We start from the raw sequence: 26,524 nt of genomic DNA, 5'->3' as shown, positions 1-26,524 counted from the left end.
GATATTTAAATTAAAAATTACAGGCACGATAAGCATCAACAAGTTAGGAAGCAGTGTGGATCACCAACTTTGGAATGGAAAAGTTCGGAATCATAGACACTAAAACCAACATTTTCATTAGCATTGGACACAAATCCAAGTTGGCTATAAAAATTAGTATTATACCTCCATACTTAAGTGTAATACCAATGGCATAAATAAATCTACTGCTTGAGAAAGAACTAAGCTTTACACAAATAGCTGGACTACACTACATCTGGAATTTGAACAACATTTTGTTATCTCAATGGAAAATTAATTCTATAATCTTGTTTCTCAACATCAAAATCTGATCATTCCACGTCATAATACAGTGCAAGACTTTCACTGCCAAGTGTGTTTGAGCCTTTTTTTTAATAAACAATCCATGGTCACCTTTTTCTCATTTTCACAATGAGCAGTTGCATTCTGCAAAATACAATACTTATTTCTAGATAGCATAAATAAGTAAGTTCTAAATATTCTCATACCCTTCCCATCCACAGAACTGCTGACATTTTTGCTGTATTCCTCCTAATTTTGGTTGCGTTGTCACCTGGGTCACACATTTAACTGTTATTCCTTCCAAGAAAATTGCACCCTAAGTAAAAAAAAAAAAAAAACAAAAAAAAAAAAAACAAACAAAAATTAGTATTAAAGACCTCACAAAATCAAAACAGAATATATCAATACAAGATTAAGACTGTTTTCACAACCCTCTAGAGCAATACTAGCTTAAGCATTCCTTAAGGATTTACCCCCAAATGTCAAGATACATTAGCTGAGCTTTGCCAGGAAACTCATAGGTGAGCCATATTATAAACTCAGGAACTCAATGAGTTACTTACGAAGAAAAAATATAATTAAAAAAAGGCAACAGGGATAAGGCAAAAGGAAGGGATAGCTAGTACTTAGATGCTTACACTACTTAGCTAATACTCTCAAGAATGTAGATCTAGAACAAACTGAACAAAAGAGAAAATATAAACAGCACATTTGTAACAAAATATTTGTGCAAATATATTTTTATATTTTTTCTCAATCTAAACCAGGTTATTAGAATGGAGCTGCTATCCTGAAAGCCCCAGAAAAGCCTATGCAGAGATCAAAAAAATCAATCTGAAAATAAAAATCTAAAATAACCTGAACATTCTACAGAAAGTTTGATGCCAAAATGAATAAAAACATATCTTGCATAACAGAACAAATGAAAGCCACCACATCTACAAAACTACCAAATTAAAGATTTCTATGGAGATCTGAAATCAACCAAACTTAATTCAACAGAATGTCAAATAAATTTTCAATGCACACAAAGAAGATCAAACCATGACTATTCAGCTGTTGAACCCTGCATGTGAAGACACAAGTATCTCATATCTGTTCTCTAAAACACTTGAAACTGGCTTTAACAAATCCAGCTGCATACCACTGACGAAAGAAGTATTTTTCTCTTCTATATTTCCACATATTGTGGCACTCCTATGTTATATACTTGAGCACATCTAGGAACTAATTTGGCAAAAATAACACCATATATGGCTAATAATTTTCTGCCAAAATAGTATCCTAAACTAGCTCACCATAGGATAACTCAGTACTAGTGACAGCACAAGGGAAAGCAGGGAAAAGCAGGACCACAGATTTCAGTACAACCTGCAGTTAGTTAAGATTGGCTCAGTCACATCACCAAATCACATTCTGAGAACAGAACATCCTAAAGAAATATACTGGTTCATAACCTTAACTACCTTGAGCTCCACAGACTCTCTGTGTGTCACTCACCCCATACAATTTACATGGGCACCAGCCGGTGCAACAGCATGCAGGGGAGTGGGCGAGAGAGGCAGACAGCTACTCGTGCCTGGCCAGCACATTGTCTGCATTCTGATAAGTGGTGAAGAGCACCAGGAAACAAAGGAAGATGGCTCTGCCTTGCTTCTGTCAATAATGGCACAGTGGAATGCCAGTAAGACTGCTAAGATTGAATTAACAGGCAGGGAACAGGAAAGATTTTCCAGAAAAGAAAAAGTAATAAACACAAAATTCATATTTGAAAGTGTTTCTTGCAGATTATCTGCTTCAAGTATAATCACTAAGGCACAGCACTATGAAAGCAATGTGAGTCACTTGGGTATTCGTGCTTGGCTAACTTAGCACTCCAGGTTTCATGAGGACATTCCTTGGTTAAGGTACTAAACTGAGCCAGACCCGTGCAGTTTTTACCCTACTGTCCCAATACTGTTCAGCTACCAATGCCTTTGGAAACAGGACACTGGAGACCATGGTGCAGAGACTCCAGAGTACTCAGATCACCAGGATCACGTTGACTCCTCAGCACTGATAATAAACCAAGAGTTTATAAGCCCTAAAGGATGCAAGAAAACTACATGCACTGGTATCTACACTGTGTACAACCTTCCCACCATCTGTACTAATCAACCTTGCCCCACTTGCCATGAATTTCTCCACCCATCACTTCAGCTGAAGGAGAAGTGGCAATGTGGATCATCCTGTGTTGGTTCATATCCTAAACACCATCTGGAGGAGTGGGGGAGTGGGAACAGCCCCAAACACACACCTTCCTGACCCTAGCAACTATCACCAGGCCTCAGTGAGAGCTGTGTTCAGCTACTCAGACTTGACTGCATGCCAGTATGCTCAGAGACTACCTACCAGAAGACAAGTAACATTCCAAAATATGTCAGGAAGAGATATCTTCTAAAGTGAACGAAGTGAGAGACAGAGAGTTACACTTACCAGCTTAGATTTAATACCTAGAAACACAGGACCAAATCACAGTAACTGTCTCTTGGCATGCACAAGTAAAAAAGAAAACAAAATCATACTGACTGTCACTCAGTAGCAAAGGTGTTCCACTAAACATTTGGTTTTCATAATGAAACAGGCTTTGTAGAATTGGTATTGCATGCATTTGCCTTGGTTTGTCTTTTATTTGCTTATCTTGTCCTCATCAAGGAATTCAAAAAACATGAGGTAGATGTAACTTCCATAAACCAGAAGTGTAACCTCTTTCAAAACCAGGTCCAGAGGAGTTAATGTTTCTCTAACAAAATGGAAGAATCTCCAAGGTCTGGTTTAGGCATAACATAATAAATTTATTTCCACTAAACTTCCTATTAGCATTCTTATTTTTGTGACATCTCTGACTTTAATAACAGGGATATAGACTGGGATGGTAGTTTAAGATTCAGTGTTATCCTTCATTTTAAAAATGGGCTGGAAATAACACTGTGCAATTCAGCATAAATAAAGTTCTACACTTAATAATGGATAAGAAATTATACAAACACACACTGGTAGATAATTAGAGAAAAATACATGGAAGCAGCAAGAGACCAAAAGCTGAATTAGTATTGTTCTGCCTTGTGAAAGGCAATTATGTTGAGATATATAAACAGAAGTATTAGCCTTAAGACATGTGAAATTAATTTTTCCCTATTAAGCCTTACTAGGATGGCCTCAACTAGAGGCTTGCATTCAATTATAGGCACCACAGCATCAGGAAAACATGAGTCAACATGACAGAATACAAAGAATAACAAGAAAGGTCAGTAGTACAAAAAAAATAGACTATAAGGAAAAAGTGAGCTAATAAGCATTTAACATGGAGAAGGAAATGATACCCATATTCAAGCACATAAAATGGTGCTGCCAAATCAAAAAATAGTATTTTTCCCATACCCTTCAAGATGCCCACATGCAGAACAATAAGTACAAAGATTAAACTTTGCAAAAGAGAGTTGGTTAGGCAGAAAAACCCCAAGTCACTAATATTTAGAGTAATTGTACTGTGATAGTTAACTAATAAACATTATCCTCATTACATCAAATCAGTTTAATTGCTTCCTTCTGTCTCACAGATGACCACAAGACACCTGCACTCAAAATCATGAAGAAAATCATTAACAGCCATCATCTCTTCCAGGTTGTTAAAGATGTCACCATTCATTTCAGAAGCACTGCATCTCACACCCCATAAAATGCAACTTAGGTGGGACTAGAAGAAAGAACATTCCTTAATAAACAGTAAAAGTTCCATTTGACCCATGAAAGGTTTGTAGGTTCTGGCTCAGAATTACAACCTTTTGACCACTTTGCAAAATGAAATACTTTTTTCCTGAAGTGAGATTCTAAGTGTCAGTTAATAATGTTGTTTTGATGCTACAATCAATACTGCATGCACTGACAAAGTCAAAACTTGTTTGGATTTCCTGTGTGGCACCTCAGGCTGCAACAAGCAGATTTCCTGGTACCTGTCAACTTTCTTCAGATAATGACAAAGTGATGGTAATGGCTTTATGTTCTAATGATTCTTAACACTTTCTGAGTGTAGGAAAGAAAGGCTGTCAAGATTTTTTGACATCAAAATATGGATGTTTTAATGAAAAATGCTGCAGTAAAGATCTCACATCAGCATTTCTTAAAGGGACAGCGTATTAACTTCATTTCACAGGCTAGCTAGCAGTTGTTTCTGACTATTCACTCTCCTAGCAAGATGCCTGGGAGCTGTCTCCTCCTCTACTACTAAACTTTTCTTCTGTCTTCACAAAGATTTGGGTCAAAATGAGAAAAATTCAGAACACTGCTATCACTACAGCTACCTCTAGTTTTACACTGCCTACCCCTAGGCTTTTAGGAAAGAGATGAATTGTAAAGGTGGAAACATCTGCCGCAGGAAACCAACATAATACTGAAAATGTAGCCCTTTAGACAGTAAAATAAGAATATCTGAGCAAGAGGTATTTACCTGATACTCACTCCCCCTGTAGACCGCATATTTACAAGGAATCACAAATATCCATCTCTACTGAGTTAAGAAGCAGTCCCATCTGCCAGCCAAGAACCATGGTAAAGAATTCTGCCCGTTCCTCCTCTTCGTGTCAAAGAATGTTCCTTCAGAGCTGCAAAACTGAATTATACGAATATGCATATTAACTAGATGATTCTTTCTTTCACAAATTCTCTAACTCATAATTAATTTTTAGTTATTAATATGCTTATTCGTATAATTTAGCTTCCAGCTTTCAACAAAACTATGGTGGTGGCAGACAAGAAAAAGCCAGGGAAGCCAATATCATTCCTGTTAAATAGACCAGTTGAGTTTTATACTTGATGAAGAGGCTGTCATTGTAATTCATCCTAACACCTCAGTTCCTGATGCATCAGAAGGTACATCAAAATAACTTTAAGGTTCCAGCCTCCCCAAAAATATTTTGACATCAGTGTTTTACCGCAAGGCTAATGGAGGAAGTGAATATACTTTAACTATGTCTTTACAGTGTGGGAAAATTTTTATACCAGATGAGGGATAATTTGAAAGTTTTCAAAGTTCATGTTGCTTTTTTAGACTGGATTTTGTATTCCTGTCAGGCTAATATTTTCCATATTCTATGTGTAAATCTTGTTGACTGCAGGAACAACAAAATTCTTTTTTGCAACCTATTTCAGTATGAGGATTTCCAAGTCTTTGCAAACAAACACACCTCAGCACACAAGTCAAATAATTCAGTGTAATGATAAAAAAAATCTATTTTTGCACTCAGCAATGGTCTAGCCTGCTTTATTTGCAAATAAAAAAGTCAGGAATCTGAAGAGAACTGAGTCATTAGTCTTCAGATGATACAAATATATTCTTTGCACTTGAGTATTAGTTCCATATCATGGTAACTACAGTAACTCATTTCATCAGAATTATGCAGATGTATGTCAGAAGCCACAGTAAGTGATCAGTTATATTTCTTACAAAGCTAAAACAGCTTTGAACACATTATGATCTCAAAGCTGCCTTGAGTTTTTTAAGCTCATATTGCTTTTTGCTAATCCAATTTTCAATCCCACAAAATTTCCCAAAGAAAGACTATTTACCAAAATGAGCACTGAATTTTAAAAATTCTGAATTTCGTCCACATGACTACAAAAAACAAGAACTGTTTCCATCCAACTCTAATAACATTTCGTCTCCAAAGACAGACTGAATAATTAAAAAGCCCTTTACTATCTCAAAAAATTGTTATACTAGAAAATGTTTAAGTCATTTTTACAACTGGAATATTGGAGGTGTTGAATATTAAAGTTTGCAGTTCAAATAGGAAATACAAAATGTTTACAATGTATCTACAACTTTTTCCAGTTACAGACAATGCTTCCAGTCCCCATTTGCAAGAGCAGTGACACAAGCATAGCATGTACAATGAGGTAACTGATGGGTATGAGGTGATGAAATTATGTTTACCAATTTGAATATTAAATTCCAAATCAAAATTACCAGTTTTAGGCGTTCTTTTCTCCTCTTGCCAAAGGAAGAGCTTGATGATCCGGGTTCTGATTCTGGGCCTCCAGTTTTACCATTATCATCATCCTCCTCTTCATCTTCATCAAAGCACCATTCTGGAAGCTCTGGTGGTGCTGGTGCATCATCTTCATCCCCATAGCGACGAAACAGTTCCTTCAAATAGTCACCTTTATAAATACCTGGAGGTCTGGCCTGAGCAAAAGTAGCCACAGCAGCCTCAATACTGCCAAAAAAAAAAAAAAAAAAGAAAAAGAAAAATCACTCTGGATGCTTGATTTACATGTCTTAGTCATGGCATCCTTTACCAAACATAAGAATTATTGGGACTGAGAATCAATACAAATTCTGAAGTGGTAATTGCAAAAACATTCCTTGTATTTGGAAGTCCATGCTTAGATCAGTCTCGTAACAGCTGCTCTTGCACAAGATTCTGCATAACTTTGTAGGCACTGCAAATGTTCTCAAGTAACTGCGGCTGCTTTGAGTCCTTCTTGCAGCTCCTAGTGGTCTGCTGATCACTGTTTTATCACAGACAAAACTTTTTTTATTGCTACAGAGAAGCAATGGGTGATATGCAGGTAAATACCTGAGGGCTGCACAAACACAAAAGAAGACCAAAGCAACATATCAACAAACTTAATGAAGAAAAATGCAAATGTTTAAATTCAAATATGGTTACATTTTTCTCCACTAGGAATTGTCTTTCCTCTCATTAGAGGTTTTGCCATCATACTGGGAAAAATCACCCTAATCTTTTTAAATTACTTCTCTTTCCAGAAGTTTCTCGTAAAAGAACTGTGGTTCAGTAGCCTTTTACTATGCACCTAATACTTAATCTTGCCCAAATAAATTGGAAGCTGGACCACAAAAAAATTAGAAATCAAAACAAACAGTCCTGCATCTTTACCAGCCAAGGGGAAAACTCTCCAAAACATACAACAGTGAGCACAACACAAGGGTTTTATTGTCACCATTTTCATAGATACAATGAAAATGTTTAACTAAAAACATTGGATATAATTCTGTCTTCCATTTATCTTGGCTATGAAGAGCAGTAAGGCTCCAAGAATCAACATCTTAAAATCTTACTACACAGGGGAAAGGAGAAACCACAAAAATAGAGAGATTACTCTCTTAGGCTTCTTGACAAGCACCTGTCTTAAAACTGGAACAAAAGCACATACTACACCCTGTGACTTTTTTTTTTCAGATATTTAATTCAAAAAGCCTTTTTTTCTTGTCTGACCTATACAGTATGGAATGGAGCCTGAGAACTTTTAAGAGGTAAATTTTCCAGAATAGACAGAAACAGTGTATAAGAACCACTAAGGCTGATTGACTCCCCTGATCTTCATAAGAGGAGAAAACAAGACATTCTCCAGAGTGACACTATCACATGGTATCACTTCAAAAATGACAGTTTAAGGGTCTGAGTTACAGAAGGACCTTTCTTCTCCATTCTGTTTTTCTAAGACTCCTAATTTCTTTCTCACAAGACATTTTTTACTCTGCTATCTTTCTTAAATTGTTTCACATCTTCTGTAATGAATGCCACTGAAAGGACAAAACAAAGCAAAAGTTATGGCGTCTGAAAAATGCTCTATTTTTTTTGATGATATCAGAAGAACTCTATAATTTTCTGGAATAGATGGCAATGAAAGCCAAAGGAGGTGGCACAGATTTCAAATACAGAATCCTAGCTGAAAGAAAACAATTTTCCAGGTTCCAGAAACACAGCAGTGTTTGGGAAAAATGAGTTGTTGAAAAGAGAATCAAGTAAGATTTCTGACCTTACTAGTCAAAAAGCCGAAGAGCTTTCAGGCCTTTCTCTAAACTAACTATAAAATATATCCCACTGTACACAATAAAGCAGCAACACTCCTACATCATATGCTTAAGGAATGAATATGGATGGATTTTTCCATCAGGAAGATCTTATTTCCTCATTAGCAAGAAACAGTGCCTTGTTTTAAAGAATGATACAGCAAATTAGATTTATCTCAATACAATACTCAGCATTAACCAGCAGCTTGCCAAAATTGTTTCTTTCACTGTGGACATTTTTTCCTACCAGGGGACATCTGGATGTTCTATGAAAATAATTTGACAGAGATGAACAAAGTTGATACAATTAAATACCCAAAGAAAAAAAAAAAAAAAAAAAAAGACACGGCTGTTGAGTTTTAAGGCTTTTCCCACCAAGGTTTGAAAACAGATAGGCAGCATAAAAGTAGGAGGTCCAAAGAGATTCAAGTGCCTTTCCTCTTCAGAACAAAGGACCAATTCTAAGTCTAATTATTGCATGCCACTTCAAAATTGTTTGATTAAAAGCATACAAACTTTCTAACTCATAGGAACAACAAGAATCAAAATATAAAGCCATTTGTGTCTGTGTCTACTTCCTAGACACAGCTAGGATCCTGCAAAGATTCAGCCACCCATAACTAAAGGTTTTCCATCTCCATTACTCCAATATCTTTATTCTGTTTACTAAAAGACAGCAATGACCTAGTCTTTGCAAACAGCTTGCACATGTATGCTGAGTATAATAACTGTATGTCCAGTCATAAGAAAATCCTGCAACAGGAGCAGAATTTTCTGCACTTAAAGGACCACACATAAGAAATATCAGAATGTTTAACAGGCTTGTCAAGAAACATGACTTTCACAGGACTCTGTCAAGAAGGAAATAGGGTTTTATAAATACTACAAAACAAAAGCTACGCAAAAGTTATGTCCAACAGGATGGCACAGACATTTTTTGGGTTTGGGGTTTCTTTTAAAACTAATGTTATGTAAAAAAGATAATTACTCTGTATGAAAGGGCCAACATTTTTAAAAGATGGAAGAAATTAATGACCCTGTATAGAAGTATGCTGTAGATTTTAGTCAAAAAACAAGCTGGAAACAAGGACTTTCTTTGCTCCCAATCCTTCAGAAGTATGTATGTTACTCTGTTGTTGCTCTAGTTACTCTCTTCAGATCTCAAAAAAGCCCAAAAACCTACACCCACACCTACATGAAAAAGATGAAAATGTATGGGAAATAATATTTCAGGAATCTCTGAACTCTACATTCTTACTTAAAATGTGGGACCTGTCATGGGAAAGAGACACAATATGATACATACACTGCTAAAGGCCCACACACAGCAGGTACAGCTGACTTTTGACCTACCAGACCTGGAATTCTTGACTGCAACAGGCTAAGCTAACAAGGGATGATACAAAAAATGTTAATATGGGCTGTTTACTCAAGATTATTAGGCAGGTATAAAACAAGCAATGGTGAATACATTAGCATAGCTGTCAGGACAATGATTGAAACATACTGAAGAACATTTGGCCACATTCCACAAATCCCCAGGAAGTAACATACAAAGTTACCTCCAGTCCATCTTCTCAACCAAAAAGGCACAGATCAAAAATCCAGTTCTATTGAAACCATGTGTACAATGGACACCTAGAAAAGACAAGAAAAGGGCATAATCACTTACAAGGGGTTTTAACAAACATATTTCGTATCAAAATGTGGGTTTAGATCCTTCCACCTTCATCTGTAACATTAAAAAGTTATCTCCCTTCCCATCATGGCAGTACAGACCACATAAGCCTGAAAGGCAATTTATTACATTCTTTCTGCGAATTAGCAGCAGCAAGGGTATAGGACACTTCATCACAATGAAGAGCACTAACTTAATGTGATTGAAATATGGCTAATACAGATAAGATTCACAGATCTGCTCAAATGCTTGTCAGAAGGCAATATAGTCAAATTCATTAATTGAGCTTTTTACTGGATTCAACAAGCATGACAGTCATTTCACACCACCAGGAAAAATATATTCATATTACCTTACCTCAAAGCTGAAAGGGGTGCCAATAGACTATAATTCTATCTCAAATTCACTATAACCAGACTAAGACCAGACTTCTTAATTTTGAAAAAAAAAAAAAAAAGAATGTACAAAAAGAAAACTACACAAGAGTATAATCACCTTGAATTACTTATCTTTTCAATGTGAAAAAAAGAATTAAGTCTTCAGCCTCTGTTTTACTGAACTCATCCCCCATTTAAAGGAGGGATACACTGTCAAATGCATTGCATTTTTTTTTTCTCTCAAGGCAACAGCACCACCTAGTGATAAGCAGACCAGCCTCAAAACTTGTGCTATTAAAAATGTCATGAAGCATTCAGGCAAGATGTTGCGTCTTCCTCCTACCTATTTTAAAATCATAAATATCATTAAAGTTTCCACTAACATCAAGAGCAACTATTCTTAACATTTTTCAGTTGTTACCATAGAATCATAGAATTGCTTAGGTTGGAAAATGCTCTTAAGTACATTGAATCCAACCATTAACCCAGCACTGCCAAGTCCACCACTAAGCCATGTCCCTAAGTGCCACATCTACATAGTTTTTAAATACCTCCAAGGATGGGGACACAACCACTTTCCTGTGCAGTTTGTTCTTGTGCTTCACCTTTTGGTGAAGAATTTTTTCCTAATGTCCTAAACCTCCCCGTCTAACTTAAGATATATTTCCTCTTGTCCTGTCCTGGGGAAAGACACTGATCCCCACCTGGCTACAACCTCCTTTCAAGGCGTTGCAGAGAGTGATAAGGTCACCCCTGAGTCTCCTTTTCACCAGGCTAACCAATCCCAGATCCCTCAGCCACTCCTAATAAGACTTGCGCTCCAGACCCTTCACCAGCTCTGCTGACCTTCTCTGGACACACTCCAGAATGCCAATGCCTGAGCACCAGTGCCAAGTACCAGGGACAATCACTTCCTAATCCTACTGGCCTTCTTGGCCACCTGGGCACACTGATGGCTCATGGTCAGTAGACCAGCACACTCACCCAAGTCCTTCTCTGCCAGGCAGCTTTCCAGCTGCTCTTCCCCAAGCCTGCAGCATTAGCTGGGATTGTTGTGACCCAAAGTGCAACACCTGGAACACAACACCTTGAAGCAAGCCATTTAAGCTTTAATTAATTTGCTCATTTCTCTACCACAGCTAGTAAAACAAGGTTAGTAACAATTCACTTGATGCACATTCAAACAAAATGTGAATATCTATCTTTTTTTACATTCCTCTACATTGAGGAGTAGAACTTGTTCAACTGGAGAACCAAAGTACCTACAAAAAGTAGACTGATGAAAAAAAACCAAACCAACTTTAAGTGGGTAAAAAAGTATGTATTAACTGTAATAGGATCAGGTTTTATGCCTACCCCACCAAGGTTCCCTTCTTGATAAAGCAAGGTAAAAATTATAATGAATTTTTTGGATTAATAATTTCTAACCATTTAAAAATACTAAAAACTGTATAACTTGCATCAAATTAAATTAATTTTAGATTCCTGATATAATTTATTCCTAACAATCATTTCTCCTCAGTTTTCTGATGAAGCAAAATTTTTGTACGTCACATCCTTAAGGTTGGCAGACCTAATCCTGTCCTTCAGGCTGCAAAAATAAAGTTTCCTTCCTATATTGTTCTAGATGAATTGAAAATTTTGATCACTTAGCATTCATATTTCAGTCTCTTTTCATATTTAATCGTGACACTGAGAAAAAAATTGCACACAATTGCTACCACTAAGTCCTGCAGCTGTTACTGTTGCCAAGAAGGTTAAGTCAATAATTTTATACACATGACAAAGACAAGCAATCTCAGCATGAGACCAAATGGCTTGGAAGAGAAAAATCACACAAGGTACAGTACTATCACTGCTGCAGACTTCTTTCACTTTTGATAAACATTCTCCACACTGGTCCCTCTGATGCTCTGTCAGAGGAAACAAGTGACCAAAATTACGAATTTCAGTAATTAATGGAAAGGAAATGGAAAATTCCAACATTTATCTTTTACTATGAAAGCCTAAACAACATGTTCTTCAAAAGTTTAGTGAACATAACTATTTTCTCCTTGGCTCTTCCTAAATGACTTTTTTCCCCTAAAGAGATGAGACATTTAAATAATGGAAAAACATCCCACCATTCAAAGCCAAAAAGTTAGTGACTCAACATTAAAAATGGCATTTTATAAGTTGAAATATCAACTAATTGGGTCTGCTATTTATAGGATATCACCATGCTATCCATGCACTATTACAAATTGCTAATCATAACCACTGTTTTGAATTCTAAAATATTATTGAAGGACCAGTGGAAGAACTACAAAAGGAGACTGAAAACAAGGAATTGCTAAAAGAAAAGTGAGTGGGATCAGTCATCAACAGTATCTTGCTTCTGGTGTAAGTTTTGAAATACTGTTGGTGACTGGTTCCACTCACTCCCATTTAGCAGTTCCTCATTTTTTAAACCATGTAGCTGTGTTACCATTCAGAGAAGAACACACAGGTCTCTGTCCTGGTTTCAACTGAAGCAGAGTTAATTTTCTTCACAGTGGCTGGTGTGGGACTGTGTTTCAGATTTGTGCTGAACACAGGGTTGATAAATAGAGAGATGTTTTTGTTATTGCTGGGCAGGGCTTACACAGAGCCACCACCTTTTCTGATTTTCATGCTGCCATGCTGGTGAGGAAATTAGGGGTGCCTGGGAAGCTGGGAGGAGACACAGCTGGAACAGTTGAGCGAAACTGGCCAAAGGGATTCTCCACACCATAGAACATTCAGTGCATAGAGTGAGAGGAAGAAAGAGGAATGGGGGACATTCATGATGGCATTTGTCTTCCCAAGTCACTGCTAGGTGGTATGGGGTCCTGCTCTCCTGGGGATGGGAAGCAGTGAATTGATTCCTTGCTTTGCTTGTGTGCATGGCTTCTGCTTTCCCTGTGGAACTGTCTTTATCTCAATTCATGAGTTCTCTACCTTTACCCTTCCACTTCTCTCCCCAGCCCCACTGGTGGAGAAGTGAGGGACCAGCTGTGTGGGGCTTGGCTGCTGGCTGGAGTTAAACCACAAAAGTCTCCAATTAAACTGCATTCTGTGTGCAATAAAGAAGTAAGCAAGTATCTAAAAGAAAACTAGGTGAAAAAATGTGTGACCAAATGAAATCTTTCAAGCACCCAAAAAAAGAAAATTCTCAGAGGTATTGCATCCCGCAAGAAGAAGTGGTATTGCAACGAGAACAAGAAGCAATAGCTACAAATTGAAATACAATAAATTCCACTTCAACATGAGAAAAAAACATCTGTGTAAGAACAAACACTGGAAGAGAAAACATTGTGGAGTCTCCAAGCTTAGAGGCTGGTCAAAAGCCAAATGGGCATAGTCCTAAGGAAGCTGCTTTAGCTGGCCCTGTTCTAAAGAAGGGCAATTGAGTAGCTGATTTCCACAGGTCCTTTCCAGTAACTTCAGCTATCCTACCATTGATGTGGATGAATCCTAAACTGCATGAACACACCAGCTTAGTTTACCAAGCTCTTAGCAACAGCACCTGCACAAACAACTGCTCCATGTACTCTTAAGTCACATACACGCTCAGATTCAAGGCTGCAAAATTATCATCCAAGAGGATTGAGGACGACACCCATTCTGACTCTGGAAACTCACCTGCAAAGTAATGTCTTGTCTCTAATAGTTTGCAGATAGAGATGAACATTAATATGATTGACAAAAATCAGAGTAAAATAGTTTTAACTAAAACTAGAAGGGATGCAAATTAAACTCAGAACTTATTTCTCTCTGAATAAAAGTATGCTTAGAACATTCAAATATTCACTACAAGACAGTATACCACAGAAGAAAAACTTAGCCTGGTATCTACTACCAGTTTTGTGAGGCTTGCTAAAGAATCTCTGATAATCCAGTTACAAAATATGATTTCAAGGAAACCAGACCACCAAATACATAACTTGCATTTGTATCAGCAGAAGTTACAAAACCATAGTGAAAGTATCATGTATTTCTAGACAGCCCTTGGGCCTGTGTATTTTTCTGCATTAAGTCAACAGCTGTTACCAAACTGATGGATGCAGAAGCATACTACTTTCTGTAAAAGAATAAAAGAAACATTAGTTTTGCAGTAAAAGCAATCAAATTTATATATGCTTAAACACTGTATTGAGGAAATTCCTTTGCTTGGACTTCTAAGAATAAGAGACTGAAGTTACAAGCAAATATGAAACAAACTAAGAATAAAAACTAATGATGGGCATAAGATGGATATAAGATGTACCTATAAGTTCTGAAGGATTCTTATCACTGAAGTGTTCGCATACACGGATAAATGTTTCTGTATTCTCAGGTGTGGGGCACTCACCATGCCTGAAAAACACAAGAACACATGGATTAGGACACACCTGGGGGAAAGGGAAAAAGAGGAAAGAAATTAATTTCTTCAGTGTGATCTTTTAAGTTAAAAGCCAAAGAAACAATTAAAAAGTGCACACAACTTACCCTTTACATTGGAGCTTTATATATTTAATTCCCTCTTTCTCTATATCATTTCTGTCATAGAATCTAGTGGTGTTGGTCAAGTCTACCAGCAAACCCATTTTAACCTAAAGAAACAACAAAAAAAAAACCCAAAAATAAATTTTTATATGTGGTTCAAAGAGCCGTGCATAAATACTAAATGTCTAAACCCATAATAATTAAAAGCAACCACAGGCTATATTTTTAAGTTTAAAAAGCATTAAATACTGCATTTGTTTGTAAAATCTGTATTTTACCACCATTATAGACATCTGCATTTCTTTGTGAAAGCTGGTGTCTAAATTAGCACTAGTCATCAATTCAAAAACTTCAGTTTGCTCCAACCAATGATTCTATATAAGAAAATTCTGCTAACAGCATGAAAAACTGGTAAAGAATTACTTTAACATCTAAAAAGACAAATATGATGGAATCAAGTGCTATTATGCAAAGCAAAACAATACTAAACACTGGCACAGTGAAAGTACCATAAGAAACATTAACTACTGAGACTTTCATAGAAGTATGCTCCCAGAAAAAATAACTCATTTTAATTTACCTATTAGAGTGCAAAACAATGCAAAAGAATGAACGTATTTTCAAGTTTAAAAATTAATCAAATAAATTAAATTCTTAAAACCCTCTTATTTAAAGCTAAAATGCAAAACAACTTCAGATATTCAAACATGCTGTCAGCAGCTAAGGTGGCAGTGTCAACCACTCAAATGTTCGGGTCTTCCTGAATCCAGGATGTCTTGCTCACTCTACCCTAATGTATTACCTTGCACATTAACTTATTTTTTTAGTGTTTGTTTTTACAGCTGGAAAACGGATCTTTTAAAGAGCCTTGTGGAAGTTACTACATTTTGAAGAAGGATAGAAAGCAGAAATTCCACTGGGTGGCACAAAACACACAGTGTGTCAAAGTATATTCTACTGATTCTTGTTGCAAACAAAATTTCCAACAAACCTACTAGTTTTATTGTGCAAAAACAGCCCACTAACACACCTGAGCAAAGAAAGTATTTCTGGTTTCCTGTCTTGTAAGTGCAAGCAATTGCTTTTGGACAAAAAACTCAATGTCATACTTTCAGGTAGGACCAACAGACTGGCAATCATTTAGTTGGAAGAATTACAAAGCAAAACACCATTTCCACACAATTCAGAAAAGGTAAAATCCAATTATAAGTAGAATACAGTTCAGAAACAGCTATTTCACATGAATGTGTTGTTTAGTAGACCCCTAAAGGAAAATTCCCAATTTTCTACAGATAGCTCTCCAAGATATTCAAACTTCTGATGATATACATTTGTAATACTTACATACTTTTATATTACTTTTATTTAATCAATGTTAAAGATCATCATGATGTTAAGTCAACAGCACTAAAGCTTCTAAAGTAATATCCAGATCAGTTCTGAATTTCTCATTGTCAACCTTGCATATTGTATTCAGAATACTTTATTTACTCATATTACTGTGTTTTGGAGAAATACAAACCACCTCACAAGGTCGTCCACCTGAAAACAATGTTACACCACCTGAAACTTCAAACATAAAGTGTCAATCGAGCTGCTAAGCATGGAGACTGACAGCATCCTAGACAGTGATTAAAATTCTGTAGAAATTATACACAGGCAATTAATTCAATGATTACTTTCCCCCCCTCTCCATTCCCTACAGCAATTTGCAAATGTCTCAAAGACTACTTAATTCAGGCCTGCAGGACTTCTCTCCAGCTATTCCTTTGCCATTATTACAGATGATTTCAATCATATACAAGTGAATCTCATGTGAAGTGACACTTCCTCACACACTTCATGGAGCAGTACGGCAAACAGGCATCGAGTGCAATTTATCCAAAGCTGCAAATGCATTTATGGCATACAGAGCATATAAGACCTGAAAGCAGCTTTCCTGCTTTACAGAAAGCCTAATCATTTGCATTCTCAATCCATGGGATTGACTGCACATAAGACATTACAATTTAGAGAGTGCAAAGCACAAGAAAATTATAATGAAATTTTTAAAGAACAGGGGGATTATGCAATATATCAAAGTATACAGCTATGATTTTCAAAAAATCCATGCAAAAACCCCACCAATACCACTGGAACAAAATAAAAGCCTTCCCCTCACTTCCTCACATTCCAGATATCTCCAGCTATTAATGCCTTATGCATGTGCTCTTCTGCTGCTGTGCAATAAAATGGGCTTTGCTAGTTTCCCCTGTACGACCTCAGAAATTTCTCCTTAGACACTGGAGACTGAAAACACCCTCCCCAAGGAGAGAGCATACCACAATACACTGACTTCAGTTTCAGGATTTTTTTCTTGAATTTCTTATTTGAGAAAAATAATTTAGATCAGTGATTGAATGTAGCTATGAAAACAATAATGTAGCTGAAAATTGGTAAGTAGTTTTCCTAACAGGAATTCTGTAAATTGAGCATTCTAATTACCCAAACATTCTTTTGAGTTAAATAATATCTTAGCTCTTTGCAACAGAAATAAATTTACCTATATAAAGCATAAACTGTACTAACCTACCTACTCAAGAAATTTTAAAAAATAATAATAACAATAATTCATGCTGTCACCAATTGCTCCTGCAATTCATTTCAGAGAACATTAAGATACTACGCCAATATTGGCAATCACAAGAAAAGTGGGGCTGGCATGGCTAATGAAATCAGTTTCTAACATTCACGTTTTCAACAACGAGCTCAGTGAGAAACGGAATCACACAGGAAGCTTCTCACAGATAGTTCCACCCAGACAGATGTTGCCTTAAATGCTAAACCAGTACCTTCAAAAATCTGAGGTAACATCAACATCTCTCTATTACAGAAATCCAGATGTAAAAGCTTCTGCTGAAGTCTTATTTGGGAGCTAAGTCATATGGACTCAAGTGATAACCAGTTTTCAGAAGTATTTCTGCAAAATATTAGCAGTAAAAAATACACTACAATAAAATTACAAGAACCATGCACAGTGAGCTACTTTCACCTCGGGTGGGAAAATTCACTCTTACAGGGCTCCTCAATTTCACCTTTATTTCATTGCTGGCTTGTTGGTAAATTGCTAATCTACAAATGGAGCACTCCAGTAACCACTACACACCTTGGCAAATAAAAAGGAAATATATATTATAAAACAGCAAACACTCATCAACAACGCCAGGGTCCAATACAATGTAATAGATTTTACGAGAACAGCGAGTTTGAGAGAAATTCTATGTTCTGCTTGTTAATCAAAATTACCAAAATATAAGTGGGGATCCTCATGCTACTAATTTTACTATCAAATTCTAATAATCTGATGTCACTCAAGACATGAATTTGTCGCATTACAACAGAACTGAGAGATGTGACTACTGGAGAGGCTAGAGTCTCACCATGATTATTTCTTTTTGGTGGCAAATCACTAAGGAGGTAAGCATTTAGAAATTCTGAGTAAGGCTGTGAAATTCTACAAAACTTCAAAATATACACAGAATTTTAAATTACTTTAAAACATGCATAAGATTAGTTTGGCAAAATTCCAGTTATGCCTATCAAATCCAGTCAGAGTCAAAAATAACATAATATATAAAAGAGGAACTCAAGTAGAATTTAGATGCACATGTCAGACTGAAATATTACACTTTATGGTTTAAACAACTTCAATAAGGATTTTTGTCCATTAAAACTCTATCATGAAGCTACACCAATAAAAGCTGCATCACCAAAGCCCACCCTGAATGGGCCCCCTGACTGAGGCCCTGGACTGTAAGCTGATCTGAGATAAGGTAAAAGTGACACTATTCTCAGGTCGGGGCTGGGGAGAAGAATACTTCCACAGGAGAATTAAGCAGCTTTGGGGTGGAGCCATAGCCCAGGCTTATCTGCTGCCAGGTCTGCACACTCTCCTCCAACCCGGGAGGAGGAGAGGTTTGAGTGTTTAGCCTTTGGACAGAGGTAGTGAAAGCCGTGCACAGACTAGCTCATCTGTGGGGACCCCCACCCCAGGAACACCACATCTACTGGACATTCACGTGAGGGACAGCAGAGGGGGTGCCATGGCCCATCAAAGGCCCCCTGAATGGTTCCCCAGACCCTGCACCACAGCACTGCATGTGATGCAAAATGATGCAACTGACACAAAGCCTTGCTAGGGACAGTGCCAACCTTCCCCTGCTCAGGGGAAGCACTGGGCATTCCCACCTGACCCAAACGTATATTAATCCACTGGATTCTACACTTTGTGGTGGGAGACCCTCCCCACCAAGAAGACCAGATGGAGGGGAGCAGAAAGATGTCACTGGGACACATAATGATGCAACTGACACAAAGCCTTGCTAGGGACAGTGCCAACCTTCCCCTGCTCAGGGGAAGCACTGGGCATTCCCACCTGACCCAAACGTATATTAATCCACTGGATTCTACACTTTGTGGTGGGAGACCCTCCCCACCAAGAAGACCAGAAGGAGGGGAGCAGAAAGATGTCATTGGGACACATAGTTTTTATTTAATCTGTCCCTGTCACTCTTTCTGTGCCACGCTCACCTCTTTTTTCTATTTCTTTTTCTTTGTTTCTTTTACTGTTAAATAAACTATATCCATTTTTTGTCTATTTCTTTTTCTTTGTTTCTTTTACTGTTAAATAAACTATATATCCATTTTTTGGTATCAACATCCAACCTCATTTGGTTTTAATCTTCTTTTAGGAAATATTTTGAACCTCAGGATTCTTACTGTTTTATTCACAGAGAGTTCTGTTTGATCCTCTGTGATTAGAGTAGATCATAAAAGCACAGATGCAAGAACTCTAACAAGAAAATTCCTCCCAGCTCAAGCACTGAGAACAGGCACATGTGCTTCACTGATCATACTTTCTTATGGCATTACTGCACAGGTACTCCTAGCACTGCTACACTGAGTGGTTCACTATCTACTTCATACCTATGCCTAAACAAGATTAATAAAATGAGGATTCCCATCTTTTAGTCACCTAATTCTTCTGATGTTTCAGGTCTGATACTGTTAAACAAATTCAGAATTAATTTAACCTCGATGAACAGCAAAAAATAAAGAAAAAACCCACAGAAAAAAAAATGCCATTTGCATGATTCATCTCAGAGACACAATCAAAACAAATGGCACCAAACTTCTTTATAAAGTTTAATAACCAATTCAACTAATAAGGCAGTAGACCTTTCTTTGCCTGGCAGGCTCAAAATCCCATTTCCCACATCTCCAGATACACCAGACTGGCCACAACACTACAGAAACCTACATGAAAGGCTGGAAAGGTCCTCTTCCCACCTTCAGTTATGCTACAGTGCAGAACATGCAAACTGAAGCACACAGATAGAAATGGGCAAAACAGAGGATGAAGAAGGGAGCCAGAACCACAAGTCTGTAGTGGTGGATGCCACAAGGTTTAATAAGGCAACTGCAGGGTCCTGTCACAGCAGCCCTGGGCAGTGCTACAGGCAGGGGGAGGAGTGGCTTGAGAGCTGCTGGGCAGAAAGGGCCAGGGGGTGCTGGCTGACAGCTCAGTATCAGCCTATGCTCTGCTGCCCAGGTGGACAAGAAGGCCAAGGGCACCTGGCCTGTGCCAGCAATAGTGTGGCCAGCAAGACCAGGACAGTGACCATCTCCTGCACTCAGCACTGGTGAGGCCACACCTCGAGTGCTGTGTTGAGTTCTGGGCCCCTCACTTCAGGAAGGACATTGAGGTGCTGGAAGGTGAACAGAGAAGAGCAACAAGGCTCATGAAGGAACAGCTGAGGGACCTGGGTTTGTTCAGTCTCGGGAATTCTAACCTGTAAGAAAACACTTTCAGAAATCTGTTAATTGCAGAGGAGACCTGGAAATGTAAACAAACAAAAAAAGGTTTCAGTTCAGGTGTCCCAAACAAAGCTATCAACAACCTTTTCCTTAGATCTGAAAACCAACACTTGAGTAAATATTAATAATGAGAGCAGTGTTTCAATTATTAGAAAATGTAACATTACCTTCAGACTCTTTAAGTAGTTGGATAACATACTCGGGTGAAATCTATTTTCTTCAGCAACCTGTTCATCATATCTTGGTCCTAACATTGTCTTCAAAGGTAAAAACTTCCCTATGAAAGATAACAAAATTTTGCAGTATTTTATGTATATGTACAGTTACAACTTAGTATTTTGAACCAACATACTGAGCAGTTTTAGACATTCATTTTCAATAATAAATAATTGCAGAAATAGTACTGACAACAGTAAATAGGAATATTTTTAGTTATGAGTTCTCAGAATTAATCAGTAAGTTTAAAAGTTTAAAGGAAATACAGGTCAGTTCATCTGAAACAAAGTAATTAAACATTTTTAGCTAACTTTTAGTGTGATTTAACTTGGGAGGGCTACAGCACAACAGAATACAGAAAATTTAATCTCACTACAATGGAAAACATGAAAACGGCATTTTAAGATAACAGTTTGTCATCCAATCATGTAAACATCAGTTTTGATGACGTGCAAACATAACATACAGTAAGGATCCCTGCAAAAAAAAGTTCAGCAACACTCTGTACAGTCTCAAATAAGCATCTATCTTCCATGAAACAGACATTAGAAACCACAGAAGACAGACAGATGTAGAAACTAGGAAGCTTTATGCAACTGGTTAGTTCAGGTTAGATGTTAGTGAGCAACATGAGAAACAGCCTCACTTTTCCCCTGAGACCTTTCCAAAATTTACAGCTAAAAGGAGCGTTATTCTGTCATACAATCAACAATCACAGTAAATAAATTTTACTGTAAAATAAATAGTAATAAATTATAGTCACTTCAACTTGTTTGACAGCTAGAAAAATTTCACTTTACTGCCCTTTGCCTTTTCATCCCAACTTACACACCCTCCATCCACTCTGGTAAAGGCTGTGGAGTTGGATACCTCCCCTCCATTTCCTCAGCTCTTCAATTATCTAATTTTCTTTGTTCTTTGTGTTCCTTGTCACCTTCAACACTATCATACAGCCTCTCTCTCTATTAGCCCTTCCACTTTGGCTTGCAATACTCCTCTGTACAGACTGATTACGTGAATCCTTAATTTACATGATCTAAACACAAAAATCTATCATCACCCTGATTTTTGCAAAACAACATTGTGCTTGACAGTTTTTTGACTCCCCCACTGGTCACACCCATACTAACATATCTACTCATTCATTATGGAACACGAAGAATCTAACTAAGCTTTCTTAACCATGGCACTCAAGAATAGGAGCTGCACTGACAAAAGAGTCAACGGCTACAAAAACCACCATCCTTTACAAGATGCTGGGGAAAAAAAAGTGGGAAAAGACAAAGTAGTCCAGTCAGCATCCCCTGCAGCATTTGAATACCTACAGACCCCTGTGGAAGTGGTGAACATTTCATATTTCATTTACTATGACTTTCAAAGCTGAAACACAGATGTTTAGAAGTATTTAGGTGCTCAGCTTCTATAAATTCCAGTTTCTTCTTCTCTACCTGGAAAATTTGCAATTTGGTTTTTATATAGATGCTTAAAAAAACTTCTTCCCCGTGTGCATACAAGCCTCTCATTCAGCATCATCAAGCTACCAAAAATCTAAGCTGTAATTCTATAAAGATTTCTTAACTTTTTGAGTAATATGGACAAGCATAAAGGAGGCAGTAGCTACTGTCTCTTCTACAGTTTTGTCTTACATCTTGTGCTAAAGAAGTGATGCAGTAACAGCTCATTGCAGCTCAACTTAAGCCTCCGTGCACAAGCTTTTGAAGATTAAAAAATCATTTGCTGAATCAGGCTATCCTACAGCAACAAAGTGATACTTTATATGAGCATCAAAAGCATCCCACGTCATTCAAGTACCTCAACTACATTATGACACTAATTTTAACTCCTCAATAGAATTTCCAAATTAACTTCAAAATGTTACTGGAACCCTAACAACAGATTATTACCACAGTTATGTTCAAATTTCTCAAATAATTCTGGAAAGTGGCTATTAAAAACCATTTTCCAAATTAGTTGCCTGTCTAACAGATGGTATTTCTTTAGGCTGAAAAACAGGTAAAAATTTTAAAAATAAGAGTCCAGTATATCAGAGCACAGACATAGACATCAAGCTGATAAATCTGAGGGAAATCAAAGAGAACAATGTAAGACATCACATTTTCTCCATGTGCATGCTCTAACTTTGTCACATTTTTTATCTTCTAATCTAAATTCTAGAACATACCAGCGAAAAAATACTCTTAATTTAGTGTGATTTTCTGTGACATGAAGCTATGCTCAAAACATGACATACATGATTATGTATGAGCATGGCATGTTTAGATTCAGCACTAATTAAGAAGGCTAGACTGGGTAAAGTCTGAGGTTAAGGGAATAAAATTAAACTGTAAAATCCACAAATTGGAAAAAAAAAAAAAACTCTATAAAGTAACAGTTCTCTGATTCAAGAGAACTATGCTGGATCAAAGTATCCATTTCACCTAGTATGTCATCACCAACACAGGCCAATAAAAGACAGCTAGGAAAGAGAGTAAAACAATGACAATGACAAACCATCATCCAGATTATTCTCCCCAACTACAACAAGCCATAGCTCAGAACCTTCCTGAACCAGAAGCATTACTCTTATTTAAGGTGCTTTCTCCTATGCAATATGGATGCTCTCCATAATATACCACAGTTCTGCATGCTACTTGTGTGTCCAGAACAGGATTTACTAATATGCATCAATTGAAGGAGGCTGGAAAACACTGCTGAGACACTTCTCATGCCTTCTCTTCCATATCTTCCTAGCACTTTACACAGCAAAATTGCCAAGAGAATGGGTTTTCAGTGGTCACGAAAAGCAGATACCTGCTGAGATGGTGCTGCCAAGGCAGCAAGGCTGAAGCAACCTGATCACTTGAGATCTAAGCATTCACAGAAAGCTCTTTTCATCAAAATGCTTGAAGTTCTACTGTGAAAATGTGCGATTCTGAGGACAAAATCAGAAAGTGGCACAAAACTACCAATATTTAAAGAAGTGAACAGGAAAATAATGGGAGACATAGATGAATTCACATTGTCCAGGATAAAGAGTCCTGTTAACCTGAATGAACCCAATCTCACCAACAGCAGAGTTTCAGGCCTCATTAGTACTTGTCTTGAGGTCATCCAGAAATTCTAGATGCCACAATCATTGGATAGGAGCATCACAATCAAACACTCAGTGAATATGAGTCCACAGAAGGCATACAAAAAAGACAGGAGCATCACAAAGAAACACTCAGTGAATATGAGTCCACAGAAGGCATACAAAACTTGCTTAGCAACACTATTACTAATACACTATCAGATGGAAATAAAGGCGCATACAGGTGCTTAGAAATCTGATTTAAACACTAATTAAAACTGGACTGTAACATATCTGGGAGACAATACGAACATCAATTAAACCCTAAAAATCATCTCCCATAAAACTTTATGTCTTTGAACGTAGAACAGCAAAAAAGCAAAGAAGACCGATGGCTTACCATTACTTTTGGTAATTTGTTCACACTAAAAAACTAAAAATCAGGTGAACAAGAACACATCCTGATAAAGCACACAAAGAAATGAGTCAAGCACTTTCAGTTTTTTTACTGTGCGTTAACTTCCTGTGCATGATCGCATGGAATGGAAAAGAATTACCTTGCAGTTCCTGAATAAACAAACACACAAGCAGTGATGGCACAGCAGATGACACACTGATGACCCTCATTCGTGCTAACTCTAGGTTGCTGTTTCTGAGAAACCATGGCTCAAAAGACAGACAAACAAAAGCCACAACTAACAGAGATCAAGAACCTGCTGAGAAGAAAAACGCAGAATAAAGAATCATTAGTCTGTTTTTGTCATGGTCAAAGGCTTAGGCTATCAAATCTCTATGATTAGATACAAAGTAATGTGTGTGGCCATGATCAGGAGAAAGAGATAATGGACATGAGCAATCCAACAACACTGTCATTTAAGTGGGAAGTCCAGAGAAGTACAAGGAACTTGACGGAAACCAGTAACCCACAAAATTAACAACTGATGTTAAATACTGATAAATGCCAAATAATGCATACTGATGATTACTCAGGATTAAACCAACTGAGATGTCTCACCAGGTTCTAAATATAGTCATCAGTGTCTTCCATTCCATAACTAGCTGCCATCAAAAAATGTAAAATGACACGAAAATGTGGGATAGAAAACACAGGAGTCGTAACTATTAAGCAAATTATGGCACAGTGCCAGTTTAAATAACACACTGAGTAGCACATGTTGTGTTTTGAAAACATACCTTTACATCATCACAGAGAGGGATATGAAAGGAGTGAAAACTAGAAGATATTGGAGGAAAAAAAACCTGGAGGCTGGAACTGCTTGCATTATAAAGAAAAGAAGAACTTCAGAAAACTGAAAAGACAGATGTTTGTTTACTTTATCTCATACCACGCAGCAGAGGAAACATTCACCTGAAGTCAGTATGATAGCTAACACACAATCAAAAATGTGTGTCTAGACGGTACTGAACTCACTGGCACTACATGCCACGAGACTAGATACTGAGTAACACCCAGGACAGTGAGTTACGGGCAAGAATATCCAAGCAGACAGCAACCACTGACAAACCCTGAAACACACGTGCAACACTGGAGTATTACACTTTAACTCATTTTCCAGCTAAAGAACTCAGGAGCACTTTGGTGACTGGAAGGGCACTGTCAGTCAGCAGGGTAACAAATTGACACAGATAAGACTTCAGAGCATTCAGGAAAAAGAGAATCAGACATGGAAGAGGCTGCACAGAGGACTGATATCACAAAATTGGTCAGGGTGGAGGGGACTACAGAGGGTCATCTGGTCTAACCTCCCTGGTCAAGAAGAGTCATCCTACAGCACATTGCACAGGACTGCATCCAGATGGCTCTTGAATATCTCCAGTAAGGGAGACTCAACAACCTCTCAGGGCAATCTTGTTCAGCCACAGTAAAGAAGCTCTTCCTCATGTTCAGGTAGAACTTCCTGCGCATCAGTTTCTGCCCATTGCCTCTTGTCCTACTGCTCGGCACCACTGAGAAGACCCTGGTTCCATCTTCCTGACACCCCCCTTTAGATATGTATACACATTAATGAAATCCCCTCTCCATCACCTCTTCTCGAAGCTGAACAAGCTCAGTTCTCTCAGTTTTTCCTCCTAAGAAAAATGCTCCAAGCCTCTCATCGACTTAGTAGCTCCACTACGGCACCTCCTGCATGCCTGGCTGTCACATCTCTCACCAGATGTGACAAACAGGAAAAGTTTCATCCCGAAACTGAACCAATGCGAAGCGAGAGCCCAGCACTAAGGCTCCGGGGGACAGGAGAGGGCCCGTACCCCGCACCTCTGGGTGAGCCCGGGCCGAGTTCGTGTCACAGAGGGGCACAGGCTAAAGGCAGGGCGAGCCCGGCGCTGAAGGCAAAGCGCTGCTGCGGGCCGGGCTTTAAGGAGAACAGCCGCCCAGCGGGAGTCAGGTCCGGGACTAACACCGGCCTGGAGCTCCGGGTGGAACACTGCACAGCCGTAGCCACGGGACAAAGAGCTCGGCCGGGACAGAGGGACAGAGTGCCAGAGGCCGCGGCGGCCCCCGGCGATGAGGAGGAGCGGGACGGGCGGGCAGCGAGCGCCGCAGGGGAAGGGGCCGCGCCCGCTGCCGCCCCACGGCCGGGCAGGGCCGGACTGGGCCGGGCGCTCACCTGCCACGGGCTGTCCCCTCCTGGGGCAGTGGAGCCAGCGCGGCGGGATCTTGT

General features: G+C 38.2%; 1 protein-coding gene across 1 annotated transcript in view; it reads right to left on the bottom strand.

The window, feature by feature from the left end:
• Nucleotides 1-26,524, bottom strand: part of RNGTT (RNA guanylyltransferase and 5'-phosphatase) — a 136,539-nt gene extending 110,015 nt beyond the window's left edge. Inside the window, exons 1-7 of the mRNA XM_041412408.1 lie at nt 26,471-26,524; nt 20,722-20,831; nt 14,702-14,805; nt 14,481-14,569; nt 9,721-9,796; nt 6,308-6,557; nt 510-619 (exon numbers count right to left, since the gene is read on the bottom strand). Of these exons, the coding sequence (XP_041268342.1) occupies nt 510-619; nt 6,308-6,557; nt 9,721-9,796; nt 14,481-14,569; nt 14,702-14,805; nt 20,722-20,808 (716 nt within the window). The 5' untranslated portion in view covers nt 20,809-20,831; nt 26,471-26,524. The remainder of the gene's footprint in view (nt 1-509; nt 620-6,307; nt 6,558-9,720; nt 9,797-14,480; nt 14,570-14,701; nt 14,806-20,721; nt 20,832-26,470) is intronic.

The sequence above is a fragment of the Onychostruthus taczanowskii genome, unplaced genomic scaffold (assembly GCF_017590055.1).
Source record: "Onychostruthus taczanowskii isolate IOZ18803 unplaced genomic scaffold, ASM1759005v1 scaffold39, whole genome shotgun sequence".
Taxonomy (NCBI): domain Eukaryota; kingdom Metazoa; phylum Chordata; class Aves; order Passeriformes; family Passeridae; genus Onychostruthus; species Onychostruthus taczanowskii.
The sequence above is the reverse complement of the archived record's forward strand: the minus strand, read 5'-3'. Positions and strand labels throughout refer to the sequence as shown.